Below are 18,499 nucleotides of genomic sequence, written 5' to 3'. Positions count from 1 at the left end.
AGCTCAGTTTGTAAACTAGTCAGTGGCTAAATACAAACAAGAAACACAAGGAATTTCAGTGGCCTTTATTTTCCAACAAAAACTTTCCATTACTTCTGATAATAACCATAACATTTCTTCAACATAGAACCCATTTTTATAAAAGCCTCACTGAGAAATTGCCAATTGAATGAATGCCAAATTTCAAGACAATAAGTTAACAATTTCACTTAAATTTGATTTACATTTCTTAACTATGCCTATATTATATATATTTTTTAAATCCTAAATTTAGGGGCACAGATTTGTGAAAAAAAGACATTCCTTACTTGGATATTCAGATCATTTTAATATCCCATAGTTATAACCACTAGAGGGCGTACTAACTTAAGTGTGATTTTATGGGAGCGCCATGTGGTCAACTTTCTTTATTTTCTGTGATTCTGCCGTAAATCAAAAGTCGGTGAATCACTGCCACCTGCTTTGCTATTGTGTAGTATCAACTCACTCAGCTCCAGTGTCTCAGGTCAGTCATTTATTGGTACCTGTAGATGGTGTCATGCACCTGAAAGCCATTTACAATCTAGATAAATCTACTGAAGACCATGCGCGTTGATCCAATGGCGGACGTGCATAAAGATGGCTCACTCTTAGTTTAAAATCACTCCGCTGTACCATCGGTGCCATCACTCCCTCCCCGAGGTAAAGCTGATGTACAATCCAAAGAGAAATCACCAGTGACTCTTCACTAATCCTCTTTGACAAACAGATACAACAAATAACCCTCCCATGACAAAAATGAGACCATATACTGGTTTATCATATCCAATTTAAAAAACATCCAATCTAAGGTATGATGCTCTTCATCTCATTCTTCATGATAACCAAAACCCCATCCACTGGAAGTGACAGCGACAACCTATCAAAGCGGCATCTGACGAAATGAGACCATCTACAAAGGACATCATACGTTTCAGCACTGAAGGGATAGGCTATGGCTACTACTGCCAGTCGTTTGAAAAGGAGGAGAAAAAAAAAAAAAAAACAGGCAGCTGCCTGTGCATTCAAATTGCATTGGAGGAGAGAGACCTTGCAACTTCTTCTCCAATGTATTTTGTGGGGTGGAGCCGAAGTGAGAGTCAAGGAAAGATTTGAGATTCAGCTCCTATCGCCTCCATACAAAAGTGTGAGCTTGACAAAGAACTCCAGAATGTAGATCAACAATACTTCGCATTGTAGAACTGAGTCTGAGAGCACATCTCACCTTATTAGGATCCCAATATTTTGTGGCCAGTTGATGAAGTTTTCTTATTGGGATCCCTATTATGGTGAGATGCGCTCTCAGGTTCAGTTCTACAATGAGAAGTATTGTTGATATATCTTTGTCTGAGACTTAAAGCTACAACATCCCCACCTACCCCCCAAAACTCCCATTCACCACAGGGCAAAAAGATAACCCTACATACTCAGAAGGGTCTGAGAGCTGCAGGTTACTCAAATATTCTTAGCAAGCATCCACATGCCCTGGAGATCTTCACCAAACTCTGGTGCAAAAGGCAATAACATTTTGGTAGTCAGTCCCAAAACTGCAATTCCATAATCCCCCTTTATACCCAATCCCTCCCAGCTCCCATCCCAATGCACCTCTTACACTTTTCTGCCGGTTGGACTGATACAAGTGCAGAGATGGCAGTGCAGTCAAGTGTTATTGCCTGACCGCAAAACTCAAGTCTATACCTAAGTGCAGCCCACTCTGGTTTCGTTTCATTTTGTGCAGCATTTTATTTAAACTGGTTTTAGTAATACTTGATGGACTAAAATACTTAATTCTTGCTACCTTTTGGGTAAGATGATAAATGTTGGTTCATTATGCCCGAATGCTTGCAAGCAAGAAAGGGGACACTTGATTTTTCTATCAAACTCTTGCAAAAATAATGTACCACTGCCAGGGGCAGACCAACATAACATCACCATTAACAACAATTTTCTCATTTCCAATTCAGCTGCACTGCAGCAAGTTACACTACTACAGGACACAATATCAATTTACTTCAACAATTTCACTCACTGACTGGGTATCCTGGTGCCTTGTAAGTCAGTTTAAGCAAAGGCTGGTGACAAAAATAATAATTGTTATGCTTGTTCACATACATGTAGGCTTATTTAAGCCATCTGTCTATAGCTGACTTGTCAACACTGGGGAAAAAATAATAATGAAGTAATTTATTATTACTTACTAATTATTACTAAAATAATAATGAAGTAAAATAATTAAGAGCAAAAATGTAAACATAAAATAAACAAAAGTGCAGACTCAAATAATTGCACTCTGTCAAATTTGGAGTGGCTAAAAACCTGTGCTTCACTCTGCATCAGAAACACACTGAAATTCAACGGTTAAACATCCAAATGAATTACGCATTCTTTAAAATCATAAATACATTTGCAGGTCAATGTTGCAGATCATTTAGGGGTTGGCGGTTAAGGAAACCAGTGTTCCACATTCTCCAGTGTTGACCAGATCCAAATAAGATACTTCTCACAGTCATCAACCAGCCTATTACAATCTTTAAAAATGGAATAACGTATATACAAAGTATAATCTGTTTGCTGCACATGTTGAAGATTAAAGTCTGGCCATCAAGAGGAAGTTAAACTGCACAAAACAAAAATAATTCTTATCCACATATTCCACAGGAATAGGATTCCTCATGACTCAGGGTGTATGCAGGCTGTCCACAGTTCGGATCAGTTCTTAGTGTTCTGATACTGAAGACAGAGGAGGAAAGAGTTTGGGTCTTTAAAAGCACATGCTCCTTCACAAGTTCATGGACAGACAGTCTTTACTGCCTCGGGGACCCTCACAAGAACTTTGATAACTATATCTCCACAATGGGAAAACAAAGTTTGTCTTCTCATAGCAAACAGACTCAAGTGTATCAAAGCCAGCAAAGGATATTTCAACCCTCTCCAGGTTCTCTCAATACAAATGTATATGAAAGGCCTGACCTAAATGACCTTTTGTGATTCACAAAAGCAGTAAGGTATTGAATCTATGAAATAAAATGTCCACTTGGTGAAAATGATTTCTGGTATGCTGTAAATGGGCCCAATAAGAATCAGGAGAAATGGTTATTACTCTTAGAACAAGTTCAGCTGCTTGTTAAGGCACTTGATACAAATAGCTATAAACTTCCAAATAAAAAAGTGGAGAAAAGAGAGTATGAGATAAAGGTCTGTGGGCGCTGGCATTGTATAGGAGCAGATAAATCATCTTCAATCAATCATGTTCCCTATTGAGTTTCATTTTCTACTTGGTCCCCTGCTTTCCTCCTCGCAAGTGCTTTGAAGTCTACAGGATGTAGTGGTGCAGCAAAAGATCCCCTATAAAGGGACATGAAATCTTCCAAAAATGTGTTTGCCTTGTACACATTCCTTGTGGTGGCACACAAAAAAGGAAGCCAAACAGAAGCCAAAAAGTCAAAGACACAGTAGGGAGGGAATAAATTAAAGGGGAGGTGTGAAAGGATGGTGGGGTGTGTGGGGAGTTCATGTCATCTGTAGAGAGAAAACAACAAGGTAGTGTTCAGTATGCACTGGTTCGACAAACACCTATGCAAACAGACCAAATGCCATAACCTTTATCAAGTTATTCCTCCTTTCAAGTATCTATATGTACTCATTGACTCATAAATAGAAAGAACTTGCAGTTGGAATTGACTTTTTTTTTTTTAAAGCATTAAAAATCAACATTTAGTAATTTGCAAGCCAACCTATCTTAAACCACACCTTTCCTGCTCACAACTTGACCTCCTCCCCGCTCTCGCTGTGGTACTCTGCCACATATAGGCTCTTGTCGATGCTGCCAGGGATGGGCTTGATCTCCGTTCCCAGCTGTTCCTCAATGCCCTTCAGGTTGAAGCGGTCGTCGTAGGTGATCAGGTTGATGGCCAGACCCAGATGTCCAAAACGTCCTGGGCAGGGAGAGAACAGAATGAATGTCAACACTTAGGTCATTGTTGCACAAGAGAAGAGTCTCCACTGCTCTACTAACTGATATTAACCTAGACAAACATCTAAGGAGTCATGCTTGAGAGGGGTTCTTACCAGATCTGCCAATGCGGTGGAGGTATGTTTCCCCCAACTTGGGAAAATCAAAGTTGATCACAACATTCACAGCTTGAATATCAATTCCTCTTGTGAAGAGGTCTGTGCATAAAAGGACAAAGCAAGAGGGTAAATGTTCTCACTAGCTCACACCTGACTAAAAGTCTTTAAAGTTTTCAGCAGAATTCAGTTGAGTGGATGGAGATCTTCTGAGAGTTGGCTCAAAGTGCAGTAGCTGATAAAACACTTACCAGTGCAGACAAGATTCCGGCACAGGCCGTTTCTGAAATCATGGAACACACGGTTGCGGTGCTCCTGTAAAGACAGACAAGAACATTTTTAGACTTCACAACCAGTTTTAAACCATCATAAAGCTGGAAATCAGCTGCTCCTGAAGCAGCAGTTGAGAGCTGACCTGTCTCATCTTGGCATGAATGTAGAAACAAGAGTAGCCCAGCTGGGAGATCTTCTTGGCCAGTAGCTCCACCCTCTGGGATGAGTTGCAAAAGATTATGGACTGATTGATCTGGAGCTACACAAAAAAACATAGAACCATGTCAAATCAACTATACTTCATTGACAAAGCCAATATGGAGAGGACATTATTTATATAAAAAAAAAAAAGAGAAAAAAAAAAAAAGAAAAGACATTAAAAAATTGAAATCATGGAGGCAGGTGAACTCACCCTGGAGAAGAGAGTATTGAGACAATGGACTTTCTGTCTTTCAGTCACGTAGGCGTAATACTGGGTCACCCCCTTTAGAGTCAGCTCTTCCATTAAGTTAATCTCGTAGGGTTTATGTAAATAGGAGTTCTGCAAGGGTAGTAAAAGCCACAGCATCCTTCTCATTAGAGATGAAAATAAAACAGCCATTTATTCTGTTTAATATAACAATTAATATTATAATTCAATTTAAGCCAATATCAAATACAAGACTCAGGAAACCACCCTTTAAATTAAATCACAGAATGAAGAACAGAGTGCAGTAACCACTACTTGCATGGTAGCCGGATAGCATTCTCTTCTATAGAGTGGACAGAAAGAGTCAGGGACTTTGTCATGTATCGAAAGAAAAAGAACCCCGCTAAGACACTATTTGTAATCAAATCCTTCTTTCACTGACTCTGATGGTTCATCAGGTGGTTATCCCCTTTGACGGGCATCAAGCTTTTAATAGCAATTAAAGTAATTTAATAGCAAGGGAGTTAGTGAACTGACTTTGACCAAATTCTGAGTTGGAGCTAAAGTTAGCTTGCTTCGTAGTATGCCCCTCGAGTAGTTGGAAAAGTGCGTTCATTTATTTTTTGGCTAGCTTTATGCCTCTCAAAGAAGACAACCACCAGAGGAACAATCAGAGCATGTGAAAAAAGGATGTTATTACAAACTGTGACTTGGCAGGCATTTTTATATATGACAAAGTCTCTGACTCTGTCTGCCCATCGGACTGTATAGAGGAGGATGCTATCCGGCTACTTGCAGGGCTGCGTGAATGAATATACATTCTGTGAACAGTCCAAACCATATTTTAATATCTGGAACTAATAGAATGAAACTATCTACATTGATAACATACCATGAACTTCTGCACACTAAGTGGGAAAGTTGCAGAATACAGTAAGATCTGCCTCTGTTTAGACAGGTAGCCCAGAAGCTCCTCCATCATCACCACAAAGTCCTGAGACAGGAGCTTGTCAGCCTGTTCAGCATCAGTGGATACAAAATTAAAAACAATGGATATAGCTGCTTCCAATCGCAATTCCTTCCACCAAAACACCAAGCTGTGAACTCTGCCATTTTTTTTGACCATGTAGCAAAGTACCTGGGTTTTACTCACCTCATCCAAAACAATCATCTGAACTTGATTGACTTTGGCCACTCCTTTTTTTATGAGGTCCAAAATCCTCCCTGGGGTGGCAATAACCACATGCACTGTTGGGTAAACAAGCAGAATCTTAATGTCACCAAATTATATAATCAATGCATTTTAGACAAGCAAGGATTCAAGGGTCAAGCTAAATTCCTCTTGGCAATTGTACCTGTCTCATCGAGCCTCATGATGTCATCACGGAGGTTGGTACCACCTGTGGTTGCCATGACCTTGACCCCACCCATATGTTTGCTGACCTGGATGCATATCTGGCTCACCTGTAAGGCCAGTTCTCTGGTGGGCACTATACCCACAGCTAATATAAAATATAGAAGGCAAAATGAAAAGATTAAAAGTCTAGGACATAAAGAGGTATTGCACTAGCTACCAGACAAGCATTTCCAAAATAAAGGCAAAAGCTCCAAACTCACCTTGTATGCAGTCCTTCTTCAGGTCAATGCGTTCAAGTAAGGGGATGAGGTAGGCTCCACTCTTTCCTGTGCCATTCTTGGCTCTGGCAAGAATGTCCCTCCCTGACAATGCAATGGGAATGCTCTCCTCCTGGAGAGGAATTAAACAAGCAAGTGTGGATATAGCCTGACAATAACACTCAGGCTTGAGATGTGGTCACACTTAAACTTACCTGGATTGGGGAGGGTTTCTCCCAGCCCATCTCAAAGATTCCCATCAGTAGCTCCCTCTTGAGACAGTAATCTTCAAACTCATTGCCTTTAGTTGCAGTTACATCCTGTAGAGCAGAGCCAGAATTAATTCAAAGTAACAAAATATAGAACCTTTGAGAGCTATACTTTCCATGTAATAATTTTCATTAGATTCAACCCCAGGGTACATTAACCTACTGAAGTTCTCATCCTCATATCCTTTGGGGGGAGTTTCAGATTTTTCTTCCAGTCATCTCCGGGCCTGTGGGAAGAGCCAAAAGCACCAATTGGTTACATGTGTGTATAGAAAGTGTTAGCTAGACAGCTACAATAGGCTGGTAAAATGATTGCATCACAATCAAAGAATACCATGACAAGGAAAATATCTGGAGACAAACATAGCAAGCCTGTATAGAAAGCTCCATAAGAGACGGTAAATAAAGCTCTTTAAGCTATATCGTTGAGAATGATAAAATATTTGTGTTTGATATTCGAGACATATGTGCTCGTAGAAGTAATGTGACTAACGTGACCAGTCACTAACATAGCTAAACACCATAAATCTTCTAACCTGCAGAGTTTTACACAATGTCTCAGTTTCAGGGATGATGGGGAAAGCAGTATAATGAATATTATTCTATGACATTATGGTGGTAGTACATTTAGCAGCCAAATACGGTCATGTCTGGTTTGCAGCGCTGAACATTTGTTTGGGTGTCTCCAGTGACGTTCCACTTTGCAGGAATTCTAACCTGATTCCAAGTCTACCACAAATAAATCTTCCAATCATATAATACTATAACACGACTATTATAAAATACATTTTAAAATGGACAACTCTCAAATGATAATCTTCACGACCATTGTGATTGGGTGAAGAACTCACTTGATGACAGTGCTGGTTGTGGAGTTAGGCTGGGAGCTACCACTGTTGATTGTGCTGGAGGCTTTCATCTGACTTGGTTGCTGTTGTTGAGGACCCACTCCTCCTCGACCTGGTCCCCCTGCAGGCTTCACAGAGCCTCGATGTTGGCCGTTCTGATTTGGCAAGCCTATAATCACTGGGTTCTCTGTTCTGGCAGTGCTCATGGCTGATCAGTTTTCCTCCCTTACTAATTCTGAGCTTAGGCGGGAGGGGAAAAGTCCTTTCCTCCAGGAAATCACAACAAAGTCTTGAGGGTTGTCCTTCCAACAGCCTCCTTACTTATCGAAAGCAAATGTGGGCCTGTTATTTGTGGAAGTTAAGTTCTCAGTAAAAATGTCAAGAAACATAAGAACCTTTTAGCCAATAGTTACTCTAGAGTCTTCATCAAGCAAAAAAAAACGCTACGGTGTCTGTCACTCGAGCTTCGCATGGTAGCAGCAAACAAAAAACAGTTAGCTAGCCATCTTACTGTAGTTTTATCCACCCTTTCCTCAGATGTTTATCCTGCAAGACAGACGAAAATGTCAACGTTAGCTAGAGCACGAACATCTGTCTAATTATCTGCTTTATATAGTCAGCTAATGATAGCTTCAATCATCGCTAACCATACTGTAAACTAACCGACCAAATAATATTGCTTGAGTTAGGAACTAGGCTATACATATCCAAATGCGTTGCTTCATTGACATTGATATCGTTAGCTAACTTCACAGTAATCACGCAAACCATTGAAGCTAGCGTCGCTGTTAACTACTAGTACTAGCTATTAACTCAGCTGACTCAAACCTAACTAGCTAGCAAGCTAACTACAAATTTCATGGACGCCACACGCAAGGTGGTTTGTTGTTGAATTACGCTACGAATATTAGGACAAGTTGATTCACATCAAATTTGGCCACAAATAAAATATGTAATAACAAACTGAGAAAGTTCATAAAACATCATCCCTTAAGTTTGTTAACTAGCTTAGTTAGAGCTAGAATGTTGCTAGCTGGCTGGCTAAACGTCGCAAGCAAAGATAATATCACGCCCCGTCAAACGATACCAAAATTCCTGGCAGGCGGGTTAATTTCAGAAAACATAGCTATAAATTACCAAAATAATAATTAAACAGTTACCTCGGTTGGCTCGTCTGAGATTATCAGTATGCTTTGTAATTTTTCTAATCGACTACTTGGTATTTCGCTACTAGGCTACATAAACGGACTTGGATCTGTGTTCAGTAAACGACAATAGTGGAACTCCGCCCACCTACCTCGGGTGTATGTAAATGAGGATTTCTTCAAAATAAAAGCGCCCATTTTAAACTTGTTGAAGAATTTAGAAATAGTAAATATGGATAAAGGAACTACAAACTACATTTAACTTATCTCTGGAAATAAACATTTAATCCGGTCAATGTATTATTTGCATTTTAAGGGTTTGTAATTCTTCTAATATCCTAATTTCTCTGATGAAAGACTGCTGGACTGCTTAGGACTCCTCGTGCTTCAAAACCACCTCCATCGTGCCGGTGCCAAAACACTCCACGGCAACGAGCTTAAATGACTTCCGCCCAGTGGCACTCACGCCCATCATCATGAAGTGCTTCGAGAGGCTGGTCTTAGCTCAACTCAAGACCTGTCTACCACCCACACTGGACCCCTTCCAATTCGCCTACCGGCAGAACAGGAGTACAGAAGATGCCATCTCAACGGCACTTCACTCCGCCCTGTCCCACCTTGACAAGACCAACTCTTATGTGAGAATGCTGTTCATTGACTTCAGTTCAGCATTCAACACCGTCATCCCCTCCAAACTGATCACCAAACTCAGTGAACTGGGCATCAACTCCTCCCTCTGCAACTGGATTCTGGACTTCCTAACCAACAGTCTGTTAGGCTACACAATCACACCTCTTCAACCCTCACCCTGAACACTGGCGTTCCACAAGGCTGTGTGCTGAGCCCCCTCCTCTACTCCCTCTTCACCTACGACTGCACACCTGTACATGGCTCAAACACCATTGTCAAGTTTGCAGACGACACAACGGTGATTGGTCTCATCAGCAACAATGATGAGTCGGCCTACAGGGAGGAGGTCCAGCACCTAACAATGTGGTGCAATGACAACAACCTGGCTCTCAACACCAGGAAGACCAAAGAGCTCATTGTGGACTTCAGGAAATCAAAAGCTGGCACACACACCCCCATCCTCATCAACGGGACTGAGGTGGAGTGAGTCACCAGCTTCAAGTTCCTGGGTGTCCACATCTCTGAGGATCTCTCCTGGACCCTCAACACCTCTACCCTGATCAAGAAGGCTCACCAGCGTCTCTTCTTCCTGAGGAGACTAAAGAAGGTCCACCTGTCTCCTCAGATCCTGGTGAACTTCTACCGCTGCACCATCGAGAGCATCCTTACCAACTGTGTCACAGTATGGTATGGCAACTGCTCGGCATCTGACCGGAAAGCATTGCAGAGGGTGGTGAAAACTGCCCAACGCATCACCGGTTCCTCACTCCCCTCCATTGAGGCTGTCCAGGGCAAACGATGCTTGCGTAAGGCACGCAGCATCGTCAAGGACATTTCTCACCCCAACCATAGACTGTTCACCCCACTCCCCTCCGGGAGGCGCTACAGGTCTCTCCGCACCCGAACCAGCAGGTTCAGAGGTAGCTTCTTCCCTGCGGCTGTCACCCTACTGAACTCGAACACTGCACCTAGGTGACAACCTACCAACCCCTGCAACCCCTTTTAATACATTTGCAGACATTTCTAAAAACGTGTTTTCACTTTGCCATTATGGGGTATTGTGTGTGGATTGATGGCAAAAAAAATACATTTAATCCATTTTAAATTGAGTCTATAACACAACAAAATGTGGAAAAAGTGAAGGGGTCTGAATACTTTCCGACGCCACTGTGTATCTGTCTGTTTTATATTGTGGAACTTCAATCTTATAGACCTCATTTGTTTCATCAGGCACAAAAGCTGGAGAAAAACTCTCTGACATCAGCCTAAACAAGCACCTTGTCAAGGATGTTGTCACATTGAGTCCAACACACCAGACTTCTGCAATTGATGGCTTCCACAGCCTGATTCTGAAGTTTGCCTCCAAGAATGTTGTGTACTCACACCCTGGAATGCTTTGCAGGTAACACCTGTCATGTAAAAAATAAAACTACTAGCACTACCCATATAAACAGAATTCAACTGGGATACTATGATTGCACCACCCCACATGCAGTGTCACATATTTTCATATCTCATTGTATTGTCATGTCTCACAACATTCTTTTAGGGTTCTTGCAGCTCCCACATATGGTTAGTAATATTTAATTGTTTGTAACGCAACTAGAAAGCAGCACGTGACTGAAATTGGATTTTATTGGCACATTTGTATTTACAATTCACACAATACAATTCAATGTCTAAAATGCAAAATGCTAAATAAAGTGCTAATAATTAAATGTAATTTGTAATAATCACATGTTATCTATCTTGTAATATGCTACGTTAATACACTTCAACAACTTCTGTTTGAGGATGTTGGCAACCCACAGCCCTTCAGGAGGCGGATGGAGGAGGTGAGGGTGCCGGAGAGCCTCTGCTGTATCTACGCCAGGCCACAGAAAGCAGTGGCAAGGCACAGGTCCAGGTTCAGTCACGGAGAGGAGATCTGAAGCCATTGTAGCTGCCCATCTGGACAGGGAACTCTGCACGGATCCTGACGACAGCACATGATGGCAGCACCACCCGCACCCTCTTCCCCAGATAATGCCAACACCAGCTGACCAAGCCATGATATGCTGTATGTCTGAATTGTCTGTAAATAGAAAAAATAGTTTGCACTGTAAGTCGGCTGGTGCGTTAACTTCCGTTAAATGTCATGATACTGAAACAGTATAAAACAGTGTATAGCTCTTTTCTGCTCACCCATTTATGTCATTCTACTGTTCCATACTGCTGTCTGTCTTTGCCATAGTCCTTTTGTCATACCCACGCATTCAATAGCCACATGAACACCTACGGATAGAGATAATAACAAAAACACCAGTGTTAGGTAGATCCAGAGGAGGCATCATCTTTTGTACAGTGGTAGGCTACAAACAAGTGTTATTTCTAATCCACATCAAATGTCGCCATGACAGCGCTAATAAAACAATAATAAACAAACAAATGTCAGATGGGAGATCTTTTGTGCAACTCGTTCAAGTTGGTTATATTGTTTACTTAGATTTCGTCAACTGTACACAAGTTATGTTGTGAGCATTCATGAAGCCCTGACTATGTCATTACAATATACTTATATTTCAGTTTGGGGGGGTTCTTGGAATGTAACATCCAAGGCAAGGAAAGGCAAGGCAAGGAAAGTTTATTTATATAGCACATTTCATACACAGAGGCAATTCAAAGTGCTTTACATAAAATTGATAAAAAAGAAAGAGCATAAATAAAAAAGCATAAAAGACATAAAAAATAATAAAAGTCACAGTGCATTTTAGAGTCAGAGTGCAATTATTAGCAGCAATTTAGTTTCAATTAAAGGTAAGGTCGAACATAAAGGTTTTTAGCTCATTTTTTAAAGTAGCCAGAGTTGGGGCTGATCTAAGATCTTCTGAAAGTTTATTCCAGCTATGTGTAGCATAATAACTGAATGCTGCTTCACCATGTTTTGTTTTAATCCAAGGAACAGTTAGTAGACCGGTCCCTGGTGGCCAAAGAAGTCTAGAGGTTTCATAGTGTTACGGTTCCCCCTCCTAACCGACCCTCTGGCACCACCTCGAGGCCATGGCGGTCATCACTGGAGTGTCTTCCCAGTCGACAGCGCACCTGGACCCGATCCCCAATCAACGCACCTGCAACCCATCCCCAATCAACGCACCTGCAACCCATCCCCAATCAACGACCTACTTAAGCCCTGCCTGTCTGACTACCCGTCCGCCTGCCCGACCACCTGCCCGACCACCTGCCCGTCAGACTACCCGTTCTCCTGCCGACCCTGGACCGACCCTGGACTACTCTCTTCGGATTCTCCACTCGTCCCCATTCCCCTTTTTCCCTATTGATTATTATTATAATTAAAGACGCCTTCGGCAATATTGCTTTCCTCCGCTCCCTGTGCTGTTATTGGTTCCACACGACAGTCCTTGCGTAACACATAGTGTGGAAGCAAGTCAGAGATATATTTTGGCACTCAACCATTAAGTGATTTATAGACAAGTAATAGTATTTTTAAGTCAATTCCATAACATACTGGTAGTCCATGCAGAGACCTGAGAACTGGTGTAATATGTTCAGCTTTCTTAGTCCTTGTTAGAACTCTAGCAGCAGCATTCTGAATGAGCTGTAGCTGCCTTTTTTGGGAAGGCCTGAGAAAAGACTATTACAGTAGTCTAACCTTCTGGAAATGAAAGCGTGAATTAGTTTTTCTAGGTTTGGACATGTATCCTCTAATTCTTGCTATATTTTTAAGATGATAATAGGCCGATTTTGTTATAGACTTGATCTGGGTGTTAAAATTTAAATCTGAGTCAATAGTAACACCCAGATTTCTGACTTGGTTTTTAGACTTCAAAGAAAGGGAATCAAGTATAATTGTATAATTGAGTGTCGTCCACATAGTTATGGTACACAATGTTGTTCTTATGCATAATTAAGCCTAGAGGGAGCATATAGAAGTGAATAAAAGAGGTCCCAGAATTGAACCTTGAGGTACCCCACACGTCATGCTAGTTCCCTCAGATGTGTAGTTGCCAATGGAAACAAAATAGTCCCTGTCTTGCAGATAGGACCTGAACCAATCTAAGACCGTGCTGGAGAGTCCAACCCAGTTTTCCAGTCTGTCTAGTAGTATTGAATGGTCAACAGTGTCAAAAGCAGCACTAAGATCCAGTAACACTAGGATTCAAATTTTGCCAGAATCAGTGTTCATGCAAATGTCATTTAGAACCTTAATAAGAGCAGTTTCGGTGCTGTGATGGGGTCAAAAACCTGATTGGAATTTGTCTAAGAAACTATTTGAAGTTAAAAAGTTGTTAAGTTGTTGGTAGACAACTTTTTTGATTATTTTACTTATAAAGGGTAGATTTGATATGGGTCTGTAGTTGCTAATTACAGAAGCGTCCAGGCTACACTTTTTTAGTAGAGGCTTAATATCTGTAGTTTTCAAAGCCTTTGGAAAAATGCCTGATAGGAGGGAGCTGTTAACTATTTGCAGTAAATCAGTCACCAAGCAGCTGTAAACATTTTTATGGAAGCTCGTTGGCAGGGTGTTAAGGCAGCATGTTGATGGCTTAAGATGTTGTACAGTTTCCTCAAGAGTTTTGTAGTCAATGGCATTAAACTGGGTCATGTTTAAAAAAGAAAGTAATTGCAAAGAAACTGCGAGCTTGTTCTCACAGCGCTATGTCCAGGTTCAATCCAAGACAGATTGGCTAATTTACAATTCTCCAGACCTCCAAAGGAGGTGTGAGAACAATGTAATTTGGAGGTATGGCTACACCAAACAAATTTTAGTCATGCATTTTATTTTTTATAATTTTTTTATTGGCTGACACTTCAAGATGATATGCTTTCAATTTTTTTTGTTGTTGTTCTCAATACTTTTGGACTTATGTTTTGCTTTCAATATATAATTTTTTTTTTCAAAACTGATAATTTTGCTTTCAATTCCAAATATTTAGCTTATTATTATTGGCACAAATGTAATTCTATAGGGCCCCACAATAGCAATTTGAAATGGGCCGTCAATTCATTAAATCTGCCTATGATCACTCAGAAGAGAATAGTTTCAGAAGCTTCCTCAGGAAGTGAACTACTTGCCGCTTTGAACTCCCTAGCATAGCACTGTCATAGAACAATCAAGGTCACTTAAATTTGTACAGCATGGATATAACAATTCATTTTTATGATGCTGACTTTGAAGACTTTGAGGTGAGTCTGGATTTACATTAATGATGTGAATCTAGATGTGTGGCTTAGCTACAGTAGGCTAAATGATTTAGCAAGTGATGTAGTATTGCATTTGATGTTGTTGTTACACAGATTATGTTTATTGTAAAAGGGCAAGGGCAAGCTTACTGACTGACACTGTCAGTAATTGTATGAGTCATTTCAAACAATGAAATATAGATTATGATACTAACTAAACTGTCATACATCATCATAACAAAAGCAATATGGACCTAATATTACACCATTGTTTATGTTTTTGTGTGTAAACAAATGATAACTTTAAATTATGTTTTAGTAAGTAATGCTGATCTTGGAATGTCAGTCCTTGAGAACAGATATGTCAGAAATCAAGTCCTATTTGCAACATGCATACATTTGCTCCATTGTTTAAATTGTTTTGGTGGCAGAAATCAATGACAGTGCTTTTAAAGTAAATGCTTTCTTCTCAAATAGTTCTCCATTAAATCCCCATTAGAACTGACTGATAGACCTACCATACATGTATTTTCAATTATAGTCAATGTTAACCAGATACAGTGACAGATAGTTGCAACAAGGAGCAGTGCAGCCATCCACTTACAGTATAGGGAAGTGATATCTGCCCAATTCTGTGTTTACTGTATATTTGAATTATTACAATTGAGAAACTACAGGAAAGAAAGAAGTCTCTAGCTGTGTGCTGTGAATGTCTCTGTTCAATCCTCTCTCTGCATCACAACTTTATCACAAAAAAAAACGAATGACTCGTTCATTGTTAAATGTGATGTAGCAGAGGTGAATGGCAAACATTAACTATATACAGTACCTATAGAAAGTCATCATACCCCTGTGAAATCTTTACCTTTTGTCACATTACACCCTGGAAATTAAAATGAATCAAATCTAACTTTTTTGAGCTGTATGTACACATTATAACCCTCATCATCAAAGTGAAAATATATATTTTTTAAATTAATTAGTGAAATACCTGGTTTGGTTAAGTGATCAGCCCCTAAGAGTATACCATTATAAACTTGCTCAGGTGCAACCAATCAACTTCCAGATCAAACACCAGGCTAATTGCCCCCCACCTGACATCAATTGTAGTGGTTTTGATTACTTCAGAATAAAACTAGCTGTTTCTTGAGGATTCCGCTACTAGAAGTGCATGGTTCTGCAAAGAATTCACCCTGGTTGGAAAAGTACTTTCAAAAGGCCTCCGGGATAAAGTTGTAGGAAGGCACAAGTTAGGTGAAGGCTACAAAAAGATTTCGAAGGCTTTAGCTATCCCTCTGAGTACCGTTCAGAGCATCATTAAGAAGTGGAAGGCCTATGGCACCACCAACACCTTGCCTAGATCAGGCCGTCCATCCAAACTGGCAGACCGAGCCAGGAGGACATTGATCAGAGAAGCTACCAAGAGGCCAAAGGCAACTTTGAAGGACTTACAAGTCTTTATGGCTGGGACTGGTCTGTCTGTGCATGTGACAACAATCTCACAAGCTTTACACAAAGCTGGCCTGTATGGCAGGGTAGCAAGAAAGAAGCCTTTTCTGAAAAGGTGCCACACTCAGTCTCATTTGTGCTATGCAAAAACACACCTGGAAGATTCTGTTGCTATGTGGAAAAAGGTTTTATGGTCAGACGAGACTAAGATTGAACTTTTTGGACTGAACTCCAAACGCTATGTTTGGCGAAAACCGAACACAGCACACCACCCAAAACACACCATACCTACTGTGAAGCATGGTGGTGGCAACATTATGTTGTGGGGATGTTTCTCTTCAGCGAGGACTGGGCAATTGGTCAGGATTGAAGGGAAAATGGATGCTGCCAAGTACACCCAAATTCTTGAGGACAGCCTGCTCTTGAGGACCTACTCTGCTAGACAGCTGAAGATGGGCAGGTCATTCACCTTCCAACACGACAACGATCCTAAACATACCGCCAAAAGAACAACGCAGTGGCTTAAGGATAGAAAGGTGAATGTCCTTGAGTGGCCAAGTCAGAGACCTGACTTAAATCCGATAGAAAATCTGTGGATGGACTTGAAGAGAGCAGTCCATTGCCGCTCACCACGGAATTTGACTGAACTCGAACAATTCTGCAAGGAAGAATGGACAAATATTCTCCAATCTAGGTGTGCAAAGCTAGTAGAGACATATCCAAACAGATTGATGGCTGTAATTGCAGCAAAAGGTGGCTCTACAAAATATTAAATCAGGGGACTGATGACTTTTCCAACCCTGTTATTCTTGTTTTTCATTTTTTATAAATTTTCAGAACTGTCGCCTTTTTTTTCATTAGTTTGATGCTGTATGGCTAAATTTGTACATAAAGCTGGAAAAAAATTTTTTTAATGGGTTTTGATTTACGATGACTTTCTATAGGCACTGTATGTTATCTATATGGTTTGGAATTGAGAAAAATACAATATATGTTAAGTCATTTTACATATTTTATTATTTCTGTATTGCTCTAAAATCCCAATAATATCCTGGGTCAATTTGACCCGGCGAACAGTAACAAATGGTCCAAAAGGTGAACATAACACAAGGGTTAATATTTCTAGACAAGAAACCAAAGTGGTGCCTAAACAATAAGTGGGGGAGTAGTAGGGCAATTACAAAGTAACAATGGAGTGATGGCCTCCACATCAAAGGTGTGAATTGCCATTCCCATTCTGATAGACAAAAGGGAGCTAACAGTCTTGTCACTGTTTTTTTCTTCTCTTTATTAAGGATTCAACTGAGGGTATAGTTATTGAATTTGAGAACTTGTCAGTAGAATTGGAATTCACCTGCACTGGGGCAGGCCTGCAGCTGTTTCATACAGTGTTCCAACCTCTGGTCTACAGCCTGGTATTTCTCCTGGGCCTGACAGGGAACGGCCTCTTGCTGACTGTGCTCCTGAAGCACTGGGGTGTCCTGCAGATCACCAAGATTTACCTGCTGCAACTAGCCCTGGCTGATCTGCTGCTCCTTTTCACCTTGCCTTTTATATTGGCCCAGGTTGCCATGGGTTGGGTGTTTGGGGATTTCCTCTGCAAGCTGGTGGGCCTGTTAAATCGCCTCAACCTCCTATATGGGAGTCTCCTTCTAGCCTGCATCGGCTTTGACCGGTATTTAGCGATTGTGCACGCTGTTCCGAGCCTACAAAGTCATTGCCCCAGAAACGTGCACCTCACCTGCCTCTTACTGTGGCTGCTCTGTTTGGGTCTCTCAGCTCCCAATTGTGTATTTCTGTCTGTGGTGGAGCATCTGACACAAGACCAGCTCTTCTGGTTTTTCAACAGTCATGGCATCCATGTAAACAACTGGCGTTTGACCAATCGCTTCCTAACCTATCTATTGTGCTTCTTCTTACCGTTGGCTGTCATGAGCTACTGCTACACAGCCGTGGTGATCAACCTCACCTGGCTTTACTGGTCACTGCTGTGTTCTGTCTCTGTTGGTTGCCGTATAACCTCACCATGCTAGTAAACACCCTGATGGACCTGGGGGCCATTTCTAGCGAAAGCTGTGAGGCCTGTACCCAACTGGAGCAGCACTGGTAGTGACAGAGAGCCTGGGTTTTACACATTGCTGTCTGAACCCACTGTTATATACTTTTGTTGGGATGCGTTTCCACAATGACCTCTCACAGTTCTTTGCTAGGTGGGGCTGTGGACTGGTTTGTCTGCGTCTCCTCAGAGCAGAGGGCCATTCATCCATCTCTGATTGAGCAACCAGAACCAGTAGCACCCTCATCTGAGACACTGGTCATTTTATCATTACCCCTCATCCTATGTTTAATCTCTATGTACTATTATTAATGCTTAAAGCAAGCTGCTTGTGCATGCCTGCACATTATCCTCTCCTTTAATTGCTTTAATCATGTATGGCAGTATGATTTGTAATCAAATTAAACGTGCAAAAAATACATGAGCTTGTAATATGTTCTCTCCTGTCTATTTGTGACATTGTTTATCCAAAATGTGAGTCTGTACTTTTATAATCTGTCTAAAGTCTACAGTGTAAATAAGACCATCACCACCATCAG

At 41.0% G+C, this 18,499-nt stretch overlaps 2 protein-coding genes across 2 annotated transcripts; one reads left to right on the top strand and one right to left on the bottom strand.

Moving 5' to 3' along the window:
* Positions 1–56: 56 nt before the first annotated feature.
* On the bottom strand, positions 57–8,762 carry ddx6 (DEAD (Asp-Glu-Ala-Asp) box helicase 6). The gene is made up of 14 exons (XM_083694459.1): positions 8,660–8,762; positions 7,503–8,045; positions 6,815–6,878; positions 6,598–6,702; positions 6,386–6,515; positions 6,124–6,270; positions 5,922–6,016; positions 5,661–5,783; positions 4,772–4,900; positions 4,502–4,618; positions 4,338–4,401; positions 4,087–4,188; positions 3,769–3,953; positions 57–3,537 (listed from the first exon to the last, which is right to left on the bottom strand). Exons 2-13 carry the CDS (start codon positions 7,703–7,705, stop codon positions 3,778–3,780), a joined length of 1,455 nt encoding a protein of 484 aa, XP_083550585.1. The 5' UTR covers positions 7,706–8,045; positions 8,660–8,762; the 3' UTR covers positions 57–3,537; positions 3,769–3,777.
* An 8,225-nt stretch (positions 8,763–16,987) lies between these two features.
* On the top strand, positions 16,988–18,181 carry cxcr5 (chemokine (C-X-C motif) receptor 5; the record flags this gene model as incomplete). The annotated part of the gene is given in 4 exon segments (XM_083694674.1): positions 16,988–16,999; positions 17,200–17,869; positions 17,872–18,000; positions 18,003–18,181. Coding segments are annotated over 4 exon segments (990 nt in total).
* Between the last annotated feature and the right edge of the window lie 318 nt (positions 18,182–18,499).

The sequence above is a fragment of the Argentina silus genome (genome assembly GCF_951799395.1).
Source record: "Argentina silus genome assembly, chromosome: X".
Classification (NCBI taxonomy): domain Eukaryota; kingdom Metazoa; phylum Chordata; class Actinopteri; order Argentiniformes; family Argentinidae; genus Argentina; species Argentina silus.
This window is presented reverse-complemented; position numbering and strand designations above follow the sequence as displayed.

What these genes read in the sequence shown, in the direction of transcription:
- ddx6 (XM_083694459.1), bottom strand. Translation starts at nt 7,705, where the DNA reads ATGAGCACTGCCAGAACAGAGAACCCAGTGATTATAGGCTTGCCAAAT. An exon ending in CATGAGGCTCGATGAGACAG is followed by an intron (nt 6,017 to 6,123) that starts GTACAATTGCCA and finishes TTTACCCAACAG; the next exon opens with TGCATGTGGTTATTGCCACC. An exon ending in TTAGTGTGCAGAAGTTCATG is followed by an intron (nt 4,901 to 5,660) that starts GTATGTTATCAA and finishes CTACCCTTGCAG; the next exon opens with AACTCCTATTTACATAAACC.